Source organism: Myxocyprinus asiaticus, chromosome 21 (genome assembly GCF_019703515.2).
Source record: "Myxocyprinus asiaticus isolate MX2 ecotype Aquarium Trade chromosome 21, UBuf_Myxa_2, whole genome shotgun sequence".
Taxonomy (NCBI): domain Eukaryota; kingdom Metazoa; phylum Chordata; class Actinopteri; order Cypriniformes; family Catostomidae; genus Myxocyprinus; species Myxocyprinus asiaticus.
In genome coordinates this window covers 30,649,713-30,675,344 of record NC_059364.1, presented here as the reverse complement: position 1 = coordinate 30,675,344, position 25,632 = coordinate 30,649,713, and the positions used below count along the sequence as shown (strand labels likewise).

At 37.9% G+C, this 25,632-nt stretch overlaps 1 protein-coding gene across 11 annotated transcripts in view; it reads right to left on the bottom strand.

The window, feature by feature from the left end:
* The window catches only part of LOC127411898 (transmembrane protein KIAA1109 homolog), a 93,956-nt gene that overhangs the window by 65,653 nt on the left and 2,671 nt on the right, over positions 1-25,632 (bottom strand). For all 11 annotated transcript variants that reach the window (XM_051647756.1, XM_051647759.1, XM_051647758.1 and 8 more), the window contains exons 2-24: positions 18,930-19,035; positions 17,278-17,394; positions 17,097-17,175; positions 16,893-16,957; positions 16,012-16,186; positions 13,512-13,593; positions 12,858-13,051; positions 11,128-11,207; positions 10,578-10,725; positions 10,245-10,401; positions 9,949-10,027; positions 9,253-9,344; positions 6,687-6,804; positions 6,451-6,606; positions 6,089-6,186; positions 5,781-5,962; positions 5,567-5,673; positions 4,825-5,018; positions 4,291-4,500; positions 3,644-3,781; positions 3,378-3,554; positions 561-689; positions 309-428 (exon numbers count right to left, since the gene is read on the bottom strand). In XM_051647756.1, coding sequence (XP_051503716.1) covers positions 309-428; positions 561-689; positions 3,378-3,554; positions 3,644-3,781; positions 4,291-4,500; positions 4,825-5,018; positions 5,567-5,673; positions 5,781-5,962; positions 6,089-6,186; positions 6,451-6,606; positions 6,687-6,804; positions 9,253-9,344; positions 9,949-10,027; positions 10,245-10,401; positions 10,578-10,725; positions 11,128-11,207; positions 12,858-13,051; positions 13,512-13,593; positions 16,012-16,186; positions 16,893-16,957; positions 17,097-17,175; positions 17,278-17,394; positions 18,930-19,023 — 2,991 coding nt within the window. In that variant the 5' untranslated portion in view covers positions 19,024-19,035. The remainder of the gene's footprint in view (positions 1-308; positions 429-560; positions 690-3,377; positions 3,555-3,643; positions 3,782-4,290; positions 4,501-4,824; positions 5,019-5,566; positions 5,674-5,780; positions 5,963-6,088; positions 6,187-6,450; positions 6,607-6,686; positions 6,805-9,252; positions 9,345-9,948; positions 10,028-10,244; positions 10,402-10,577; positions 10,726-11,127; positions 11,208-12,857; positions 13,052-13,511; positions 13,594-16,011; positions 16,187-16,892; positions 16,958-17,096; positions 17,176-17,277; positions 17,395-18,929; positions 19,036-25,632) is intronic.

The window sequence follows — 25,632 nt, the reverse complement described above, 5'->3', positions numbered from 1 at the left end:
TTCCAGCTGTCTCAGGCCAAAGGCAGGGAAACACGCTGGACAGGTGGCCAGTCCATCACAGGGCTAACACACACAAACCTACACATTCACACTCACACTCTTACCTATGGGCAATTTAGAGTCTCCAATTCACTTGACCTGCATGTCTTTGGACTGTGAGGGAAACCGGAGCACCCGGAGGAAACCCACAAAACACGGAGAGAACATGCAAACTCCACACAGAAAGGCCCTGGGTGAGCCGGGGCTGGAACCTGGGACCTTCTTGCTGTGAGTCGCTAGTTTTAGTACACCTGATTGTAGTCACTAACCTTAATGTTGGCCGCACAGCCATGTTCAACGATGAAAATATGGGCTCCGTCAACCGTCAGTCGTGTCATGATATACTTCAGATCCTCTGATGTCCGACAAGGACCAGGCAGGCCTGTATTCTACACAGACACACACCGAGTTGTACTGTCATGTTTAAAATGATGCGAACATACTGATAGCTCAGAAGGGATCATTCTCTCTTGGGCAGACACCAAAACAAGCATTTGTGTGCATGAGCATTTATGCTGTACCTTGGAATCGCAGACTCTGCGATCGACTCCATGTTGGCAGGTGCCAGATGGTTTTGGCTGTTCTAGCTGGAACTCTCTTGACATCACATGGAACACAAATGCCTCGCCCCACTCCAGAAGGGAGGCACACTACAACACAAACATTCCCAGTTCTGTTCTGCCAAATTAAGTACATTAAAGCAATATTATGTTTTTTTTTTTTTTTTACTTAATATCCATGTACAGCATCTGTGGCATGCTGTTGACAATAATTTCAACTCAATTTCCCTCAGTATCTATGACCAAACTGTGCTTACAGTAATACAACCGATATCTAGAGAGCAAAATGGCTGATGTCCGATATAAATGCTGATAAACATAATACAATTTGCCAACAGCAAATCAGATTTAAACAAGTGAACAAATATTTACTCAAATGCATAAACTTGAAAAGAAAAAACTTGGAAAATAGAAAGTGTTGACTATCCATTGACAAATCTATAAGTAGATTTTAGAAACTGACACAAGCGAATGTTAATTGGCCAAGCGAACACTGTTCTATTTCATGCCTCCTGATCACCAGAGGGCGGCTCAGCCTATGGATATTCCTACTGCGCGTAGCAGGGATTGAGACATAATACCAACACAGAAATGCAACCTAGTCCAGCCACCCCCCCACCTTAAAAGAGTATGACACTCGTCACTCCTCCTCTTTTTCTTCTCGCATTTGGATAGCAGACTGTGCAGTTCCATTGAGCTTACACTCCCCTAGAGCTTGATGACGGGCATACGGAATGCCCCCTTTGTCTCGGTCCCGAACACCTACGTGAGGCCTTGTCGGACCATTGCACACATTGCGCCTCTATGCCCTTGAAGGTGGGAGAACGTTGGCCGGCGGACATTATGGTGACTACAGCTAGGGTGAGTAAGAGGAAACGGGCGGATGCCTTACCTTGATGATTGGCTCGTCTGTTCCTCAACACGGGCGCACACTCTGGCAGACATTTCCATGCTTTGCAGCCATATAAACATGCTTGGCCTCACCATGAATATGGAGAAAAGCCCCCTCGTTCCGAGCCAGTCCATTCAGTTCATCGGCATGGTCCTAAATTCCAAAATCCACTAATGCGACAGCCGCTGCTTTGACAGCAGAGACCCCAAGCCCCGCGCTCCATTTTACAGATTGATTATTATTTACGGAGAAATATAATGTCTAAGCGCACACACGGGGCAAAGTAGTGAACTGTGCTCATCCGCCACGTCCATAAAGGCATCTAAATCTATCGATTGCTTCAAAACCAGGAGGCATGAAATAGAATCGACAATCGCAAAATAGCTAAATATTGTCTGATCTATTGGTCTATCACTACTCTTAACCATTACACCATGTTAGCATGAGATTGGTGTGATAGAATTACTAACTATGTCTGTGCAAAGTTGAAAGACTTGATTATAACTTATTTCATTACCAGCCAGTTAGAAAAACCCAGTTACTTTCACATGGTATCTGCATGAGGATACCAGAAAAGCAAATCCACCAACAGGAATTACATCAGTAACACATGACCAAAAGTTCATTCACCTACAAAATTTGTCCCACGTCAAAAGAATCATTTAAACACTTTCACAATTTAAGTAAGTACCAAACAGTTGTACTTGAAGTACTTTAACAAAAATTCAAGCTTGACAATTCTGGTTTTAAACTCTTGTCTGCTAAAGGCCTCAATATACTTCCGTAGAAGTTCTTATTCGTTCTTCGTTCAGAGGTAAAAAGAAGTTCTAACCAACCGAGCAACAGTATACTGTTTGCAAACATTCAGACACCCGCCACACCGCTGTGGGGGGTGTTTAGAACTACATTTAAGTATGAGGACGCTACATGTAAAACCTAAACTAATGTGACATTAAAATGTGTTATCAATGACTTTATGCCTCATTCTATGAACAGAATTAACATGTGGTCAGTTAAAGAAGATGTTTTAACCACTCGATGATCTGAAGTAATATATATGCAGTAGAATTTTTTTTATTTGTCTTGTTTACATTTTGAATTCATGGCGCTAATGCCAAAACATGCTATAATATGCGCCAGTTACACTTTTTATTGTAATTTATGATGACACTGATACTACTGCAAAGATGAGTGTATACAAGTGTTATTGTGCAGAATAAAGACAAAAGAATGATGATCTGGGCAGATGTGTAAATAGCTTTCACTGCAGATGGCACATGAGTTAATGGTAACTAGAGAGCATTTGAGTTGATTTGATTCCTTTTGTAGACCAATAAAAATAAAATAAAAAAACATTTGCGTGACATAGGCTTGGAAAATGTATCTACATGAACGATCGTAGGTAAATGTATGTAAATTTGCACCAGCTCGCTAATAACTCTACGAGCCGATGTGTTCATGTTCACTGATTTTGACTAACTCAACAATGTAAACAAAATTAGCTGTCTGCCTTAAGGTAGGTGGAGCTCTAGGTCACATCTACCCATGACATGGACCAATGGCAGTAAGAAGGTAAGCAGCCGGTTAGAGGTTTTCCTAAAGGTTTACCCAGACGAGCTGTTACAAACCACTGAAACGAATGCAAAAACATCATCTTTTTAGCCAGATTTTGTTTTACATGACATCACACCCATTCATTCTTCGATTTTGTATAAGTATATTTGGGCCTTAAGCCTCCATTATAAGGGAATTTATTATAAACATTTCCAATTTGGTCATACAAAATTATTGTCTGTGGTAAATCGACAGCTTGCACAGATGCACAGCATAGACATTACAAAAAAAATGGAAATGCTCCTTTAAGTATGTCAGGCACACAAACTCACCTGTGGTACAGTAACTCTTCCTGTGAGAGCTCCAGCCTGCACATCAATGAGCCAAGCATACTCAAGTGTGTCACTGCCCGCTGGTAAGCCCTCCGCTGAGAACATGGCGTGGGCTCTCATCTGCAACCCCGAGAGGCTCAGATGCCCATCTCGCAACACAGCATCAACTGCAGGCCGCTACACACACACACACGAATGGAAATAAATTACATACTAAAACTCTCAACACCTAAGAGAATATGGATGAAGTCATATCCCACTCCCACCTGATAGTTATCACTGACAAATACATGTAGAGGTGAGAGTACAAGCTGTAGCATGGTCTCTTTATAGCCCTTCTTCATCTCAAAACACAGACGCTCCAGGAAGCCTGTGGGGCCCTCAGGACCATCACTGCTGCAATGCTTCAGAGAGAGTACAAACATACTATATTTACAACTGAATTTGTATTTCCTGAAGGAAAGAGCAGTGCTTGCAAGGCAGAACAAGAATACGTTTTAGGTAAGCTTAGGGTTTAGGCAAATATAATGTTGCACCAGAACCATGAAAAATCGCAAAGAGGATCTTGTGAGCTTCAATGGAAGCAAGAAAATCTGACATTTAGTACAAAGTTAACAAGATCAATGTCACAAATTTGCATATTTTTGAATCTCAATTTCTCAGTGTACTTTTTTAGTTGATGTACATGCATGGAAGTTCACAATCAAAACTCAGTATTCAAAGAGATGCAATAAAGGACCAATCACAATTCAGTATGTAAGCTTTATGATGAAGTCATCACCGTACATTTTGAATAGTTGAAAATTCTATCAATGTAACTTGAAGGGAGATTTTTAATCCTAAATTTCTTAACATAAAAATAAAAAGTATTAAATGGCAGGTCTCCTCTGAGGCATGTGCTGGCGGCACTGACCGTGGGAAGGCGTCCATGGATCTTGTGTACATTGATAAGTACAGTGATGTCCCAGGGCCGTAGGGAGAGAGGGTGGGGTGTTTCTTTACAGCCTTTTTCCTCTAGGCCCACCCCTGTCCAACCGGATGAAGAGGAGCAGGAACTCAGCACAGGGCTGGACAGAGTCTCCTCAAAGTCAGTGTACATGTCATCCTCTCCAAAGTAGTTTTCCTGCACAAAGACATACCACAACCACCACCAAATATATGAATTTAAAGTGTGAAATTTGAGCTATACATTTTAGTTATTAGATAAATTGTCACTTATACTAGAGGTTCCAGCGCCTAGTCAACTAGACGAAAAGCGCCCCAGTGTACAGTTGCTGTGTGTCAATGATTGTTGTATAGTAACCTATGGTAATCAATTATATTTAACATTATGTAATAGTAGAAATAAACCTGGAGCACTGTGTGTGTACAACAACGCATGTTACAAGCGAACCAAGCTGGAGATTATTAGCTAGTAATGAGTAATCTTGCAAGCCTTAATTTATACCTTGATGGACACCAGTGCTCTGAGCAGAGGGCCATAAAGGGTAATGTGAGAGTCTGGGCTCAGCTCCATCTCCACATGTAGACAGTCTGGGGGCAGCAGGTTGGGGTCAGAGGGGATTCTAGGTGGAGGCGGCAAAGGTGGAACTAGTTCTGGTGGCCGCAGTGCTGACAGCATGGACTCTTCTATTTCTGATACTGAAAAGAGGCACACAAAACAAAACCATGCCAGAGTAGTGACTGATATTGATAAACAGGTTTTAGTAAATAAAATAAAAAATTGCTCAGATTTTTAAGTGTATCTAGCAAATTTAGTGTTTTAAAAATAAACACCAGTAAAGTGGTAATTTCAACTAACCTTGTACACTACCAGTCAAAAGTTTGGACACACTTGACTAAATCTGTGTTTCTTGATACAAACCTTTTGCTTTAATACTTAAAATAAGTTTTTTAGGGATATATAAATTGTGCCTATGTATTTGAATTCACTTAGAAAACAAAAACATATATAGATTTTCTTTGCTTTTCAGTTTTTGTAGCATCCACACCACTAGGTGTCAGTGTTACTGCAAGATAACTGCCATTTTGGCCAGTGCTACATAACAAAAATGTTAATCAGTGCACTTTTGATAAATCATGCAAGTTTAGTTTCCAGAATCAAAAACCAACAAGCCAATGAAGGTAAAATGCCTAAATATACAATAATTCTATTTTTCATGATTTAGTGGTATTTTACAAACACTTACATGATTGTTTGAGCTGCTGGTCAGATTTCTGAGGGTAGATGGGATGCCAGGTATACTCTATACTGAGCATGAAGTTCGGAACACTCCAGCAGTCCACCCAACCAGCCCTAGAAACAACCACACACACATAAACACAACACAATGGTAAAAGGGTGCATGTGAGAAAGAGCAGAAAACAGAGCGGGGCAGAAATAGAGAAAGAGTTCTCCCTTACTCAGCAAGAGTCATGTTCCTCCAGCGTGGTTTGTTGTTTTTGGGAGGGGCTCCTTGCCCTTCTGCTGGCATATTGTTGTCTGGAGGTGTCTTACAGAGCTGGTAATCCTTAGTGAGGGTGAGCAGCGGGTACCGGCTGGGGTGGCAGTCAGGCAGACACAAGCGCATGTCTGTGTCCTCCGCCTGTACGAGAGTTTTAGCATCATTTAGAGCTGATTGACCACTGATATGGTTTAATGAAGTTATCAATGCTTTGATCACACATCAGCACAACAGTGTGTGTAAATGTTTGTAAGGGAGTACACTCACTCTCAAACAGAAACGTGTGTTACAGGTGGCCGGGACAAACTCATGAAATGGCAAAGTGAAGTCAATATTCAACGTTTCCCCACAGGCAGCAAGATATACTATAGATAGAGAGTATGAGCAGTTTGTAAGTTGTTGCAAAATTTTGATTGAATTTATTACATGGCATGCTAATTAATTAATCAAATTAATTGCAAAATTATCAATTATAGCAATAAAGCTCCCAAATGAAGATAATTTATTGTTCAGCAATTTAACAAAAAAGTATGCAAGTGATTTGTTAGGTTTACTCACAGTAGCCACATTTCTCAAAACTCAGCATTACTTTTTGTTAGTGCCTTAACAGTGCTAAAGGTCTCTCTTACCGTTCTCCTGCTGCTTGGTGGAACAGTCAATCCAGTTGTGCTGATTGGCGGCCCAAATCATCTCAAACTGGTGAAAGAGTATCTTAAACTTCCACGAATACGGAACAAACGAGTAGATGTCTGGCTCACTGTCACTAGCCCAGTCCTGAATCAGATCTATAGATCAAAATATCAGGAGGTCAGCTGAAGGACAGGCTTTAGCAGACAAACAATTTAAGGTAAGAGAGAGACATTACCTGTAAAGAAGTTCTTCTGTGCATAGATGAAGTGGTAAGTGGCTTTGTACACCTCGATTTCACACTGCCAGGATTGGGGCATGTTCCACACGCGTGGGTAGCTGGCTATTACATGGAACTGAGGAGGACAAACAGCTTTTAACATGCACACATAGACATTAACATAAGGGATAGGACAGGATGGATTCAGAAGCTGATAAGTGATTAGCGAGTTTAGCTTTAAGGTAGTTTTAATCACTGTTATCATAATTTCCATCACTATTATTATTAATGTAACATTATAACCATAATTTGTTGTTTACATCACTTGCTTTGTGCCAAAAACAGGTCTATGCTGATTGTTGAAATGCTGAAAACATCCCCAAAGAGGTCACAAAACAAAAGCTGCATGGGTGAATTTCAGCAAAGTGGAAAAGGGCCGTGTAAAGATTACAAAGATTACTTCTCTAAATTCATGTTTAGTAACAAATTCACTGCCTCAACAATACATTTCAACACAATTACTGTCAGATTTTTAAAAAGCCTACTGCAAGCAATGTTCCTATTATTATGCATAATCTGCTTTATTGAGGAATATGGAAGTTGTGCAATAAAATGTTCTAGTTATTTAGCATATACATCTAATCTGTCAGTCTCCCAATTGAAGGGCTCCTATGCTTGGTGTCCACACATCTCTAAGAAACAGCTGGACCCAGGCAAATAGGAACTTAAACCCGCCTCATTATACTTCCTTAAAACGTGATATCTTTCCATGTTAAAATATTTTCTCCTATCCAGGTTTAAGATGCAGAGATTATTTTAAGTAAGCCATTCATTTGCCGTTTAAACATTCTAGCTCTATGGCACCTTTAACATTGCTCTGTTGGTTTCAGAGGCTCAACATAGCAACATGGGCTCAGCCAAAGGTGTGAGCTTGGGTTGGGACTACCTGTTTGTCTGAGCAATGTAAAAAAAAAAAAAAAAAAAAGAGGTTGTATTTACACTGCAAGGCTTAATGCGCAGATCAGATCTTTTGACCATATCCAATTTTTTTTTGTCCCGCCTGTTTATATTCACTTGAATGTACAGTCACCATTATTTAACATGCCATTGTTCATAGAAATATCAATAAACATCACAAACATTTCTTACAATTCATTCTTCAAAGGAGAAGATGACTCACAAGGACAAGACAATTTACATGTAAGAATTCCTATGCAAGCATTCATTCACCAACATGAACGCTATCAAGTGCTGATTTCACAATGGAGCCCACTGTCTGTCGTCACTGATAATGGTAATTAATTATACTGGTTAAGACATTAACCAGTAAAAAAATATATTTAAAAGCATAAAAGAGTGTTCATCTATTTTGAATATTCCTGTACATGTGGTTACATCTAAACTAAAATACTCATTCTTTTACTGCTATTTTCTTCTGGAAGTACTAGAAAGTAGAGGCAGACAGATATTTCGGTTTTACGGATTAATCAGTGCCGCTAGTTGCTTTTATTTTTTTATTATTCCTCCGTGTTCCCCTGATAATTACGTTTTTTGTTTTTTTTAAATTGGAGCGAGTGCATGCAAAGAAAAATGTGACTATATGGAAACGTTCCTCTTAAGCACATACATCGTGTCTCCAATTCATTTCATTTCAAAATATGAGTCCCCGGTGTGTTTCAGGCTTGTTTAGTTTGAAAAGTCCCACATTATGCACCCAATCTTTTATTCTGATTATAATTGGGATTTTGGTTGAAAAATAAACTACATCTGGGATTGTATTCATTTTGGACCCTGGCCTCTATGTCTGTGCCAACTAAGAAAATGTTGTAACATTCTATGAACAGATTTTTAAAACTATCGGCCGATTAATTGGTTATTGGCCATTTCCACCACCTTAGTTATCGGTATAGTCAAAATCTACGATCGGTCGACCTCTACTAAAAAGGCTTACTCTTGTAATTATTTCCACTGCATTTCAATAACTTAAAATAATTATCTTTGATGTCCTCCTCATTATGGTAAAGTGTGCACCAGGGCTGTTTCTAAGCATAGGCGAACTAGGCGGTCGCCTAGAGCGCCAACTGCTGGGAGGGTGCCAAAGAGGAGGCCTCTGCCATAACATCCCCCCCCCACCATCGATGGAGGTACCAATAGGGATCTCACCTAGGGTGCCAGAATGGTCTGAAACGGCCCTGGTGTGCACATAATTAGCCTCAAAGCGTATCGTAAAACTTTCTGATAGACTTAAGGGGCTTTTTACCCATACTGATTTATGCTCATTTCTTTTCAAGTTTGACATGTCTCCTCACTGCAAATACGACTGACATTTCCCATTTGTTTGACATCTCATATACCCAGCACAACATAGCTATAAATGCACAGATATAAACGAAAATTGACCAGTCGATTTTGTGTCAATGGCAAATGTGCCATTTTGCATATTCCCAATAAACATACAGGGTCCAAAATTAACTTTTTGCCACACCAGCCAACTGGCGAGCTAGCACATATTTACTCACATTTGGCACATGTTCATTTTGAACCCTAATCACACATACTGTACATAATCATCTGTTGCACTCACAGCCAGCATCTCGGCCTCCAGTAGTGTCCTGTACTGCATACTGCTGGTGGTGTCAACATGTAATAACTGACCTTTAACAGTAGGAGAATAACCTGAGAGAAAAAAAGAATTAGAAAGAAAAAGAGAATTAAAAAGAAATGAAGCACAGGAGGGGAAAAAAACTGTGCTAGAACAAGAAATCACATATTATAATGTGGCAAGATAATTTAAAGGCACACTTGGTAATGTTTTACCTCATTTCTACACAAAGAAATGAATAGTACTTTTGGAAAATATGTTTAAAATAATGTACCCTCATATAAGATGAACAACCTAGTCATATCAGTATCCTAATAAAAGCAGTTTTATTTTACAAGAAGAGGGTCGCCTCATGCAAGTGAACATGTTGAGATCACATGACCAGCCAAATACTAACGTACATGCTTTTTCTCAGTAACCCACCTATTATAAGACATTTTTGCTTGCAGAATAAATTTATCATAGCTGACTGATTTTCTACAATGGCTTTGATAAAATGTTCCTTTTGTGTGACGACTGCCAAATTGAACAGAGCAACATAAAAATGCACAATTCACAAAATGTACAAATAAATTACAAGGTGCACCTTTACAAGAAAGAAAACTAAAAAACAAACAAAGTCAGATGTGACCCTCACTAATTTCTCTGATAAATTGTTCTGTTAGGTCTGATCATTACCATTCTCCCCAACAGTCATGGGTATGTTGACCTCCAGGTATGAACCTGCTCCTACATTCACATGGACTGCATTTGTCTCCTGTGAAGTCAAATGGATAATGGGTTAGTGATAAAAATAATAATAATAATAAAAAAAAAAAAAAAGACAAAACTATTAGAGGGAACACATTCTTCCTCAGGATTTTATAAAAGTGTGGCTTTCCCATGAACAGCAAACCACACTCTTACCAAATTTGTGCAAACCATTTATGCAAAGGAGTATGGGAGTCAAATTGTATCAGTAGGTGTGCAAATACCCTGTTCTTGGTGAATAGCAGGTCTATGGTTGCATCAGCTATGATGTTCATACGCAGTTCAAAGGCAAGGATCTGCCGTGGTTTGCCAGGTGTGGGAACGTCGCTCACTTTCATTGGCTGATAGTCTGCAGGCAGGAAGAACTTCCAAAGGCTGTCTCTGAAGGGACAGAGACAAATAACAACAGAATAAAAGACTGTGTTTATTGTGACGAGCGAAAAAGTCTTTCAAGTTTTTTAACTAACTCTGACAAGCGACAGGACATTTTGCCAATCGCAACTTTGCCGATGGCATCATGCTGGGTAGCCCTTCCCAGTGTGACTATGTGTGAGTACCTCTGTCTGTCAGCCCATGGTCCATAGTTAAAGTCTGTTCCTTTGCCACAAACAATGTCTAAACCCCAGCAAGGAGGCAAGTCTTGTAGTTTGGTGTCTTCAGAGCAGGCTTCTGCATCTCCGTTCTCCAATTCCTCTGGGACGAGACCTATAGAACACACATACACAGATAACATTTATATGAATACAGATTAAACTACACCAACACACACAACTGTTTATGTGAATATACCAACAACAACACCAGAATAACATATACAAATAATAACCTACATAATCCTGTTGTGTAATTCTTTATGTATTTTCAATTAAGCATTCCTTTTATATACACGTGTTTGAAATGATATTGTAGTCTATGTAAGTGCTTATATTTGTATATCTCCTGTTATACCCCTACTTATGCATGTCCTGTTATGTAACTTTTTGTATGTTTTGCTGCATAAAACAAGACATAGCCTACATGTTTACAAAAAGATCGACCATTCACAATTAATGTGACTAAAAAGGTTTTCACACACAAGAATACTGACAGATTGGAAACACAGATTACCTGGTTCATCCTGGTAGTAGTAAATGTCCACATCATTTGATTGCATGACCACAAACCCCTCACCCATGAGTCTGGGAGGTCTGGAGACAGGAAATCGTTCTTTAAACAAGTGCTACATCATTCTAATTGATCACTAATCATTATTGATCGAGCAGTTGACAAATCAAGACTAATCCTCTAATATGCCAATTAATTACACCATTTAAAACAAACCCACAATTACTGTCAGCTAAACTGCAAATGACAATGGAAAAACCCTGCTCCATTCCAGCAGAGATTAATGCTTCAGTTTTCAGGTCATCATGGTAATGTTATTTTGAATCTAAACTGAATCAGTTTATTGTAAATAATTGTTGTAAGTAACTACACAACTTAACTGCAGTGATGTATTAAAACAGCACATTAACAACCCTTGATAAATGTATTTAAAATAACATCAATACATATGCGCATAAAACAATTCTTTGCCTCAGTGTTAACTGAAAAAAAATCTGTAGTTTATTCCTAACATTTTGCACACTTTAGGTTTTTTTTTATTTTTTTATTTTTTTACTCAATGCACCTCTATTCTATCACCATGCCATTTGCACCTCAATGGTCACTTGCCATTTATTTCTAGTTAGATCATGTATATTGCACCTTCTCTTCATACTATGCAACTTGCATTTTAATGGTGTTTTACCATTTATTATAACAAACTCATTACTATTATTAAAAAAATCTATTTAATCTTTACTATTATTGAACTAACAGAAACTTCTCTATTTATCCACCATTCCATTTGCATCATAGCTGTTACTTGCCATATAAGTATAACTAATTATCACTTGTACACTGCACTTACTCTATTTATATTCATTCTGTTCATCTATACATCATACCATTTGGCCCATAATATTATTTCAAGCTGAAGTGTGTAATTTTTGTGCCACCAAACAGAACTCCAAAATAAAATAAAGACTGTTTTTAAACAGGTTGCCCGAATACTCCTATATCTACCATTTGTCCCAAACTAATGCCACTGGCTGAACAAACACTGCTTTGTTGGGCTGGACAGGATACTAAAACAAACAGATCAATGTTTTGTTTACACTTTTTTTTTTAATAACCTAATGTAAATCATTAAAAGCGGTTTCATGATTGCTGTAGCAAAGCGGATAGCCACAGTCTACCAGCTGATAAATATTGTGGAGGATGAGAGTTTAAGAGATTTAATACCCAGTGCAATGAATATGGAACCTATGTGGGGACTAATTCTTTCAATTAGTCAACCTCCCAATTGGACTTTGGGAAATGTTTAATGTTACTTAAATTGGTGCTATTTTAGTGCATTTCTACAGTATATTTATATTGTGGAAGGCTTTGTTTGGAAAATGTTAATAAAGCATTCTATTGTAACATATTTTGTTTTCTTTCCTAAGATGGAAATAAATGCATTTTGACAGGAAAAAATATATACTGTATATATGGTGGCAAATTTCAGCACTTTCAAAATCTACAATTAATCATGATTAACTACAAAAAATATGTGATTAATCGTGATTTTAAATTTTTTATGGACTGACAGCACTAATTTTAACATGCAAAAAATAAATGACACTTCAGCTTTTAATAATATATTGCACTTCTGGCTAACTGTATTTCATTGGCTCTGTATTTGTACACTGCACAATGAAACTAAACTTAAGTCTAATCTAATCTAATGTGAGAGTAGACATTATTAGACTCACTCATCATTCTGAAGGCCCAGGTATCGCGGGCTGGGCACCAGCATCACACGGACGTTCTCCAGAGAACCCTTCACAATGTGCATAAACTGATCCAAGTGGCTGCTGGGTGGTTTAGTGGCATAAGTCAGGAAGGCATCATCAAAGTTCATACACAGGGTCTGAGGAAGATGGTGATTCCCAAATGCTACGCGACCCTGAGGGCAAGACCAGCAAGAGGGAATGTATGAGATAGACAGACAGACAGACATATGTATAGACAGACAGATGTACTCTCTCTCTCTTTGTCTGATAGATGCACTTTACCAGTATGACTTTCTTGCGTAGAACACAAAACGAGATATCTAGCAGAATGTACAAGCTGCACTTTTCCATATAATGAAAGTCTGTCCCTGGTCCCCATCCACTTCCACAGTATGGAAAAGAACAGCTTGTACATTTTGCTAGATATCTCCTTTAGTGTTCCACAGCAGGAGGAATGTCATAAAGGATTGGATTGACATGAAGACGAGTAAATGACAGAATTTTCATTTTTGGGTGAACTTTTCATTTTATTGGGTTTATTCTCATGACATTTCGAAACATATTGTAGGCCTATGAGTATGGAGTCTGAAAAACAGGCAGCAGCGTGTGGTGAATAGTGACTGCAGTGCTCACTGTACTGATGTTGACTTTGATGACAGGGATGAGAGACCTCCATGAAGATGATGGGTCCGGAGTTTCAGCTTTGATGTGAACACTTCAAAAACAACAAAAACACACACCAACCCATTCATAAACATCTTTGGATATGAACTGCTGTTGAATTACTTTATTGTATAAAAGACCAAAAAAACAGAAAGTAAAGGCCTCTAATCAATTAAACAGATTGCGAATCCAAATAACAATCAATCAATTAGTTTAATAGCAACCACAATCAAACCCTGGATGCTAAACTGCTTATCAAGCTAAAAAGCTCAATCTAAAACATAGTTCAAGTCCACAAATGATACAAATTATGACTTCACTTGCTAAATTAAAAGATGCAACATCAGACATAACCAATGTCTGTCATACACTCCCTCTATCCCTACACTACCCCATGCATATCTCATGGATTCTTATTCTAGTAGAAGTCCTTTTAATAATTAGAATTTTTTTACTATGTGGCTGGATAATATCTGTTCAAATTAAAATAATGTATGTATGTTTTGTATAAATTTTTGCCAGCCAGAGGAGGGCTTTCCCAGCTGAGTTTAAGTTTATTTCCCAAGGTTTCTTTCTAATCCACTTAAATATCTTAGGGAGTTTTTCCTTGAAACTGTCGCCTTAAAATTATTCCTTGTAAAGCTGCTTTGAAACAATATGTATTGTGAAATGCAAAAAGAATGGCTATTTTCAACTATCTTTCATAAACATCTCACACGTCTGCCACTGTTCAAACTCACAACATTGGTTGAGTCTGTGTTGCTTTTTTGAGGCTGGTCATTTCACTCAACAAATATAGCAATGTTTTAAGAAACACAGACCCACAGCATTTACACTTTTGGAGGGAATCAACCTACAAATGGTTAACTTATGGATGTTTCTGTATATTAAGCTGGGTTAGGAGAAAGTATTTGAACTAGGGCTGTGAATTGATGAATTGTTTTATTTTTTATTAAATCGCACAGTTTTCCGTGATTAATCGTGAGTAATCACTGTACATGGTACACTAAAAGTGCAATTTCACTAAAACATTAAAATAAAATCATAAATGTATTTACTTTATACTTTGTCTCAAAGAAATTCCAAGAAACTGGATTGCCATAATTTATTTGAATTATTTCAATATGTACAGTACTGTGCAAAATCTTAGTCACATAAGATGTTTCACAAAAACATTTGTCTTAAGATGGTTATTTATATTTTCAGCTTTAGTGTGTCTTTAGGAAATATACATTTTAGACTCCTAAATATTACTTTTGCAAACAGAATAGGATAGAAGAACAGGGAGCCCTGCAACAGATGGCATGGTCCCCACAGAGCCCCCCACTGAACATTGAGTCAGTCTGGGATTACATGAAGATACAGAAGCAATTGAGACAGCCGTAATAGATAGAAGAACTGTGGCGAATTCTCCAAGAAGCTTGGAACATCCTATCTGCCAACAACCAAGAAAAACGGTGTCCAGGAATACCTAGAAGAATTGGTGCTGTTTTAAAGGCAAATTTGGTCACACCGAATATTGATTTAGCTTTTTTTAATGTTTACTGGAATTTGTTTGACATTAAGTGATAAATGAAAACTAATTATGGCATTATTTTTGAAGACATCCTCACTATACAACATTTTTCCGAAGTGCCTAAACTTTTGCACAGTACTGTAAATGACAAAATGTTACGTGTTTTGAGGACAGAGTCAAATTAGACACATTTTTACAGGTAAAAATCTTTGATACAAGTTTAGGTACAAATGTCATAAAATCAGTGGACATGCTATAATTAATATTTGGGCAAAATCTTCTGACATTTTCCAGTGGACTTTTTTAATAATAGAATCAAATGGGCAGATTCAATTCATATCAAGCTTTATTGGCAAGAAAAACTTTTTAGTCACTATACATACAGATATTATACAAATTGAATGCTGAAGATTAATTTACTGAAGTTTAAAATATCTAGACTATTAATATTCTCACTGACACTGGTTCAGAATCAAATGACAGTAAGCGAGCATTTTCGGGCAATACGAAGAGATATGGCAGTTTGCCCGTATCTCTCCCACACCTGGCTCACCACTTGTGGGTACAGTAAACTCCCGGGTTTAGTATGCCTGGGACATGCATTGCGCGTAATGAATAAGCGTGCACTGCTCCATACAATTAGTTTCTGTGATAGGATGTGCAGTTGAGTAGAGGGTGTACCTCCTGGAAATTTCTATATGTCAATTTTAGCCACAAGACGTGGGGGAAAAAACATCAGGGAAGTTTCAGAAAGAAAAAAAAATGCATTACTGCATTAATTGCATATTTTTTTACGCATTAAACCGGCAACTATTAAAAAATTGCAAAATTAACGCATTACTTTTTGTTCCAGCGCTAATTTTAACATTAACAAAATTACACACTTCCCCTTTAATCTTACGTCCCATAACCGTAGCCATCATTGCTATATTACGTGGAGTGTTGCTAGATTACCTCTCCAGGGTTTGATCCCTCTGGTCTCGCCCTTTCTCCTCATCCCGGTGGGGTGTGATAAGGGTGGGCTCCAGGCCAAACACTTCCTGGAGTCGAGCGTACAGATCCGTGCGATTGTACACATGGAACTCAAAGCCGTTAACAGTCACATAGAGCCGTGTCTCAGCCTTCGGGTCTGCAATCACAGTAGAACAGATCAGGTACAGCTACACATGGTCTTCAACTCAAACTCATCCAGAATGATATAATTATATAATTAATTATTCTTAGCATAAAATAAATAATAATGAATTATTGTATGCTGATAGATAAATACAGTGATCTCGCCATGCTAAAATACACAACAAAAACAACTATGACAAAAAAAAAAAAAAAAAGACCTGTTCACCTTGCTATGATGTATATCACTCACAGCAACCAAAGAAAATGCTCAGTTATTGTTTACATGTCAGGGACTACTGTATGTCTTCTACCGGAAGGATGGTGCTTAAGGACTTCACTTGATATAATTTTAATGAAAATGTGTCCTCTGTACATATTTATAATATGTTTGTTTATTAATAATATACAAATATATTTATTATAGGTGACCATTTTATAAACGTTAGTAGGCACCCAAAGTTGTGCTATATTGTAAATATAGTCATGATTGAATGAGTTTCATTCATTCTGTGCTGTGCATCTGCCTAACAACATCCATCAAACATACAGTAAATATATTCACAAAATAGTATAGCCTCAACCCAATCAAAAAGTGACATTAAAAAACATGCTGAAATTGTGGGCCTGAAGTTATGATGTATTTGTTCAAGGAACATTCTAACACAACAATAAAAAAAAAAAAACATTCTGTGGCTTGTCTGTCATTATTTGTCACTGACCATGTTGTTTCTGTTTGGGGTTGTACATCTTCCACCAACGAAATATGAGTAATCCATCTTGGATTCTGAAAAAAGTAAATAGAGTAACTAAAGACAAACATATTCCATACACAACAATACTAAAAAAAAAAAAAGGGCAGACAGGAGCATGAAACACAGACAGGAAGTACAAAAAAAAAAAAAAAGAGTTTGCGTCATATGTACCTGATAGACATGTCTTTGTTGATGTAATAGACGTCTCTGAACATGACCTTGCCGGAGAGTACAGAGAATGAAAATGAACCTGTAAATAAATAAAATACACAAAGAAAACACATTAAAAAACAAACAAAATAAAAACCCAACTAAACACAGAACATAGATGCTAGCATTGAAGCTAACTGACCAATGTGTACGTATCCATTCTTGAAGAGTCGGTTAATAATGAGGGTGAATATGAGTCCAATATTGCGGGAATTGTAGTATGTCAGGTAGATGATCCATCCACAGGACATAATAGTGGCTGTGGAAGACATTAGCAAGATTTAAACCACAGACTTCAATAAATGAGCATTATTCAAAGTTTGAGTTAAATATAAACACTTTTAGACAGATAAGGGAAACAGAGTGCATAAGTAACCATGCATAGTGTCAAAAACAGAAATGGGTATCAGTAAACTCAACGGACCCAATGTGGGCGATAAGTTTACGCTTACATTGTAGTCCTAGGATACATAAGTCACTCATATGTGGCACCATTTGAAAGCTTAGAATCTGAACTTTCCATAGAATAACATCAGTTTTGCATTTATGCTACATAAAATAAAAATCAAAATCAGTTGAAAAACCTCCGCGTGGCAAATGAGCGCCACCTTGAGGTGATGTAGAAATAGGAGTATGAACATAAAGGTTTTTCACATAGCACATAAATATACAAGTCATATATCATATGAAAGCTCTCATTCTCAAGAATGTGACTGTAAAGTTTTATTTTGTTGCTCTTACACCACAGATCAAATGATTATCAAAAGAGTCATGAAGTAAAACATGATCTCTGTAATACAATAAAGACAAACATCTCATGTCTGCTCCGATCACAAAATTAGCTGCAATTTAGTGGAATAAAATAAGACATTTTGCAGGGAGATAGAGCAAACAGAACCAGAATTACATACTTACAAATTTAGGACAATTTTTACTATGTCATAATTATCATAAGATAAGACTGTGAACATAGACTGCACTATTTATAAATTATTGGAACCTTTTTTATTTTTTTATTTGGGTGGCTGGGAGGGGGGTTGGGGGGGTCTGTACATTAAGACCACTGTAATTAGTATTGCAATTAGTCCACTGTATGTGTGCAAGGTAAGCTTTTAAATTAAAACGTAAATGGGTTAAGGTGCAATGCGCTGTATGGGGCAGTTCCGCCATACAACAGCTTTGTTGATTATAAAGGGAGCGATATAGTTTTGATGCACTGCAACGTGCCAATTGCACCCGCACACTGTGTAAACCAGAGACTATTTAGCAGAGACAGACCACTTCTATTAAAATGAATGTGAGAAATTGAAACGCCCAATGTTCAATGGATGTAGAAAGGAAGTGCCCCCTTACAGGTAAAAGAGCCAATCACCTTTCAGATACAGACATCACCTGTCAATCATCTCGAGAAAGTGCATTAGCTATACAAGCCGGGAGAATTTATTTTTCAGATTTAACTGCTGACTTGAAATATGTTCTTTGATCGCAATCTTGACCAACCGCTTTGGAGATTTCTGTCTTTCCCCATTCAAGTAGATAGGAGCTGCACTTTCATGAAAGTGGAAGTGCTTCTCGAGAGCGTTCCAAAGATGGCCGACAGTGGATGAGTGCTTCCCGAGAGCATTCCAAAGATGGCCGACAGTGGATGAGTGCTTCCCGAGAGCATTCCAAAGATGGCCGACAGTGGATGAGTGCTTCCCGAGAGCATTCCAAAGATGGCCGACAGTGGACTTGCTAGAAATACATTGGTAAAACTGAAAACAATTTATAAAATAACATTAAATGTCCACTTACCCACGAGGAGCCATATGAAGTTGGAATTGCGTTTGATGAGGTAGTCATCTAAATCATTAAAACTGGGGAAACTGTTGTTGGCTTTGATATCCATGGTTACACCCCACTGCAGATAAATTGAACAAGCATCACCATCAAGTTAAACAGAATTTACATTAATTTATGACTTATTTATCAAGGAGAGATATCATATACACTCCCAAGACACAATCAGTGGAGTATTCACAAAAATCAGCTAGGTTAGTGACAGAACTAGTTCATTAACTGCTGTGAAGTAATCCACCATTTAGGAAGACATTTAAACAGCTAGGAGTTTTGTAGCAAACTCTGCTGGTCATGTAATCTCTGCGTGTTTGCAGTCATGTGAGTTTATTTGAGCCTCTTACAGTACACAGCTTTTTCTGTGTTGAACATTTGGTATTCTAACAGGTATTATAAATCTTCAGTTATGGAAATTAATTGTGACTGATTTCTGATGGAAATGTATATTTCATATTCAATTCAAATTTAGACCGTCAACACAACAGTGTCATTATCTATTTAAATCGAGTTAATTATTTATTACCATGACTAATTACAGCGACTGTGAATTGCACCTTTAGCTGGTTTGTATGGAGACAATATAATGCCTTATATATTTGCAAAAAAATAAAGTATTGCAAAATACAAAGCTGTGTTTAATAGCAAAAAACATTGTATGTTGTAAACGAAACCCAAGAATTTAGATCTTTTTTTTTTAATCTGCAACAGACTTATGGCATAATTTTTTTGCAACACTTCTTTTTCTTTGAGTTTCACTTTGCGGAAAGTATTTTTTCTTTGCGATGCTCCTTTTAATGTTCGCGGTACCTCTTTCCCTTTGCGCTTCATTTCGCGCTTCACTATGTGGCACTGTTTTGACATGGGGTGGAGTTTCGAGTCTGACGACATCACGTGGGGGTTGCGGCTTATTCACGAGGTCAAGGAGCATGCGCAGTTTACGTGCACCATGATGCCCGCTAACAAGTGGACGCGATCAGCAGAAAAATGTCACTGTGATTTAAGGTTTGTCTCATTTTCTCTCATTTCTAACCAAAAATAATCTCACTTAATGTTAAAAGCTGGAGGGGGAAAAAAAGCTAATTTTTAGGGTGAAAGTCTTGGTTACAGTGCTTTTGTGCTTCATGTAGCTTTTTAGCTAATATCACTGGCTTTGGTTGTTTGATGTTACAGTCTGCTATTTTCACCTTAGGTTTTTAAAAACTCCTTTTTACATAATGGGAAATATGTGTTTGTGGCATCAAATCCTTGATTAGTTCTTAATGTTACCTGTCTGATAAAAACACCTGACACAGTTTCATGGTGACATTTGATTCAGTGTAAGAAGCTGTTACATAAAGTGCAACATAACAATCTTTGTCTTGTTTTTAAATGTTATGAATAAATTAAAAAAATAAGGCATTAATGCAGAAGAACAGCAGTATAGCTATAGAAGTGCCTTTATGAAATATGAATCACAATTCCTGAAGAACATATACCATAAATTAATACTCTAAATAAGAGTTTGTGCAAGAATTGGGTTTTACATTTGTTAATGTATTAATAATACACATTATAGTTATATTTAGCATTCTTTTGTCTGCTATGGCAGACCAGTCTTGTAATACTTTTATAAAATACTATTTCATGTTCAGTAATGATTGACTGGTGCTTGCTATCTTTTTCAGATGTTTCCCCTGTGAACTGCCCATCAACTTTAAGTACTTGACTCAACTGCTCCCAAACACTGTGTTTCCAGTTCCAATACAGGAAACATTTTTAAATGTGTAACATAAGATCAGTAATTCTTCTCCGTGGATGTTGTCAGACTTTTTAGCAATATTTCCATGTCTTCAAATGAAAGTATAATAAAACTTGACAAAATTAGCAACACTGACACTTTTCTAAACACTTTTAGCTACATTAAAGGATTAGTACACTCAAAAATTACTATTTTGTCATTGTTTACTCACCCACATGTACGACTTTCTTCCGTTGAACATGAAAAATTGTGAATATTGGCATCGCTGTTTTTCTCATACAATAACAGTCAATGGTGACTGAGGCTGCCAGTCCCTAACATCTGCCTAACATCTTTTGGGTTCCACGGAAGAGTGTCAAATGGGTTTGAAACTACATAAGGGTGAGTAGATAACAGATTTTTTTTTTTTTTTTTTTTTTTTTAACTAATCCCTTAAATCTCTTATTCTGTGTTTTGTTTTACCAAGGGATTTGAGGTTGGTTCAGTTTTTAAACAAAAGATGACTCAAAAGCAAGTCTGTTTGCTAAAGTATTATTTATAAATTATTAAAAACATTCAGTAGCTTGTAGTATATTATACATTTCTGTGCATGGTATTACAAAAGACAACTAATTTGAGTCACTTTACACACACTGGAACACAACATGACAGTTGGAGCTCTGGCATTTTGAGTGTGGTCATGTCAGTTGTCTGGGACTGATGCCTCTAGTCAGTGCAAGAGCATTCTAGTCAAATAAAAATAATTAAAATTATATGTAAAGTCCATTCCTTTACTGAAAGGAAACTATTACACATAGAAACAAGATTGTGGCCATGAAGCATTGTAATGCCTCACCAGTAGCACAAAAGCCCCACAACTGTTTTCATCATCTTGTGATAAGGAGCAGGGAGCACCATTTCTCCAGTACACTCTAAATTCTTTGGTCTTCTTGTACCTCACAGCATATAATTCCTCAGTAAATAACTGGAATACACATTGTTTACAGGGTTAATATAACAAATATTCCTCATGAGTAACATTGGATTGGTCTGCCACAAAAACATACAAAAGTGCTAAAGAAAACAAAATAATGCTGTAAAATTATACTGCAGTTCTTCAGCATTAATGCCTTGTTTTCTTATTAATAACATTTAAAAATAAGACAAAGATTGTTATGTTGTGTTATGTTGCACTTAAAGTAACAGCTTCTTACACTGAATCACAAGTTTATATCAGACAGGTAACATTAAGAACTAATCAAGGATTTGATGGCACAACACGTATTTCCCATTATGTAAATAGGAGTTTTTAAAAACCTAGTTAAGTTGAAAATAGCAGACTGTAACATCAAACAACAAAGGCCAGTGATATAAGCTAAAAAGCTACATGAAGCACAGAAGCACTGTAACCAAGACTGTCCTACACACACTCATGGCAAAATCGTAAGGATTCATACGACTTTTCTAAATTTGACTAATTCGTATGAATTAGTACGACTTTCACTACAGCCAATGACATTTGCTGGACATCATTTCCATCTAATACGTGACAATTCCTTGCTTCTGTCACACACAACAGCTTTCTAACATGTTTACACACTCTACTGATCGGTTAGGTTTAGATAAGGGGTTTGGGTAAGGGCATAATATTAATAACAACATTTAATAAGTATGTCCTTAACAACTCGTGCACGAAACACACGCTTACTTCCGCATTAGACATCCTGACATTTGCGCGTGATGAAATCATACAAATTTATACAAACGAACTTGTACGAAATCATATGCAATAGCCAACTCGTAAAAGATGTATGAATTTTCATGAGACTGGGTTGAGACCTTCACCCTAAAATTTGCTTTTTTTTCCTCCAGCTTCTAACATTAATTGATATTACTCTTGGTTAGAAATGAAAGAAAATGAGACAAACCTTAAATCAAAGTGACATTTTTCTGCTGATCATGTCCGCTTGTTTTGAAGTTAGAGGGCATCATAGTGCATGTAAACTGCGCATGCTCCTTGATCTCGTGAATAAGCCACACCCCACATGATGTCGTCAACTCCGCCCAATGTCAAAACAGTGCCACATAGTGAAGCGCAAAGGGAAAGAGGTACCGCGAATATTAAAAGGAGCATCACAAAGAAAAAATACTTTCTGCAAAGTGACACTCAAAGAAAAAGAAGTGTTGCAAAAAAATTGATGCCAAAAGTCTGTTGCAGATTAAAAAAAACAAAAGTAATGCATGTAACTAGTAATGCACCTAAAATCCAAATTAACACAAATCCACCTGAAATTCACTCGAACAACGCAGGCTATTTCTATTCATTTGCAAACAATCATCACTCACACTCTTACTTGCACACACACACACTGTACCTTCTCTTAGAACACCAATGTGCCACACTCTTTACACAGCCATATTTATTTATAAAAACCAAAAAAGTAACACTTTTTCAGTGTTCCACACTGGCAAACTGCACAAACTCAGTATCAGCTTGAATATGAGCTACTGGGACTGATAAGATACAGCTCATCAAGGCAGATGAAGCAGATGAAGGCAAAGATCTAATGGGGCTTTTCCACTGCACGGTACGACTCCATTGTGGATAGTACCTGGTACTTTTTTTAGTATCACCTCGGTCGAGGTTCCAAACGCGCCGAGCCGATACTAAATGTGACGTCAAAACCCTGCAGATCACTGATTGGTCAGAGAGAATCGTCACTACCAGCGATTTGCGACACGTGACATCAACCTGCTAGTTTTAAAGTTAGCAACAGCGATAGCAGTATCATTTGTTCACACGACTTTCAAAACCACGCCATGGTCAATAAACGAGGTGCAGACGTTCCTCTCATTAGTAGCCGAGGAGAGGATCCAACGAGGGCTGGATGGGGCGACACGAAACGAAAAAGTCTTTCAGGAAGTGTCTGAGCAGCTGTTGGCCGCACACGGCTACCACAGGACCTACCAACAGTGTAGGGAAAAGTTAAAAAAGCATAAAAGTGACTACAGAACCATCAAGGACCATAACAGCCGGAGAGGTTCAAACAGAAGTGGAAGTGGTTTGACCAAATGGACGCTATCTATGGCAATAGACAGGTGAGCAATGGGAGGGAGAGTGCCCTGGACTCTGCCACGGAGTTGTTGGAGTCCACGATGGAGGATGGTTTGTTAGGTTAACTCTATATTCTGCATGAAAGCTTCACTTTATTTAGTTGGCCAACTACTGGAAAGCTTGCTTCTAAAACAACCAGGCCAATTTAACTGTTACACTTGTGTAAAATCACCATGCAACAACTGCTTTATGCAGCACAATGAGCTAGTAGCAAACAGCTAGCAGTCGTGCTATTGTTTATGGTCATTAATGTTTTTTTGTTTTTGTTTTTTCACCCAATTTGGAATGCCCAATTCCCAGTGTGCTTTTAAGTCCTCGTGGTCGCGTAGTGATTCGCCTCAATCCGGGTGGCGGAGGATGAATCCCAGCTGCCTCCGCGTCTGAGACCATCAACCCGACCATCTTATTACGTAGCTTGTTGAGCGCATTGCCACGGAGACATAGCGTGTGTGGAGGCTTCATGCCATCCACCGCGGCATCCGCGCTCAACTCACCACGTGCCCCACTGAGAACGAACCACATTATAGCGACCACGAGGAGGTTACCCCATGTGACTCTACCCTCCCTAGCAACCGGGCCAATTTGATTGCTTAGGAGACCTGGCTGGAGTCACTCAGCACGCCCTGGGATTCGAACTAGCGAACTCCAGGGGTGGTAGCCAGCGTCTTTTACCACTGAGCTACCCAGGCCCCAGTCAATATTGTTCTTGAGTTGTTGTTGCTAATTTGTTTTGTGTCGCAGTAATTCGTGCAATACAAGCAAATTGTACAAACTTTCTGTTTCAGTTTTAGATGTGTTTGTGTCGCTTTTAAGATGATGTCGCGGCGCAACTATGACGATCAGCCTATAATCCCACCCATGTTGAGGCTGCACTAAATTGCAGCAGAAAAGCAAGCTCAGAAAAGTAAAGCGAGCAGAGTCGAGTCGAGTCGTAATGTGCAGTGGAAAAGTGCCGATTTCTGTACCCTATTATTTGCATTTAACACCTCAAAGCAATTGGCGAAAACAAATGTGTGAAACTAGTGAAACCTTAGAGTCTGGATCATTTGGAAAGCATGCTTTTGATGATACTTTCTCGATCCTTGCATGACAGGTCTGGGTTAGGATTAGGCCAAACCATCATGTTACTAAGTCAGGGTCTGTGATTCTATTGTAAAAAGCATAGACTCTAGAGCTGAGCTTTATAGGGTGATTTCTTAAATATCAATGTGTGACATTTCTTCAAGTCAAGATGAATCTTTTATCTCAGTCCACTCTGGCTTACACAAGAGGAGAGCAATCTTTTTTTAGTGTTGAGGTTGAGTCTAATCCCTGGTATAGTCTGTCTGATTTAAAGCTAGAATCTAAATTTGGTGAAGTAGCTAATAAACAAGAGAAGCAGTCTTCCAGGGTTAAGTGTATAAATCTTACAGAGTCAGACAGAAACGACAGCTACTTCCCCTTCCTCCGCTCTCCAGGAAATATTGTCCAACTACTTGAGCAACTAAAACAGCTTACCACCATAACTTTTTAGACAGGCTATGGACATTACAGGAGTCATGTAATTTATTGACAAATATTATACATACAGTAACATTTATTATTTAATTAATGAACATATTATCCATTTGTTTTCTCTCTGAGGTCCACTTATAATGTTAGTAAAGGGTTTCCATTGAAAAAAGACATAATTTTAGTTTTATATGACCATTTCCACCCTTTCTCTGCTCTATTCTTGTAAAAAATAATAGGCCTACAGAAGGATAGGCAGAGCTGTAGGTGCTACATACCTACAAAAACAGAACATGGTTTGGCAGCCTTTTTACACATTTTACACTCGATTTTACCTC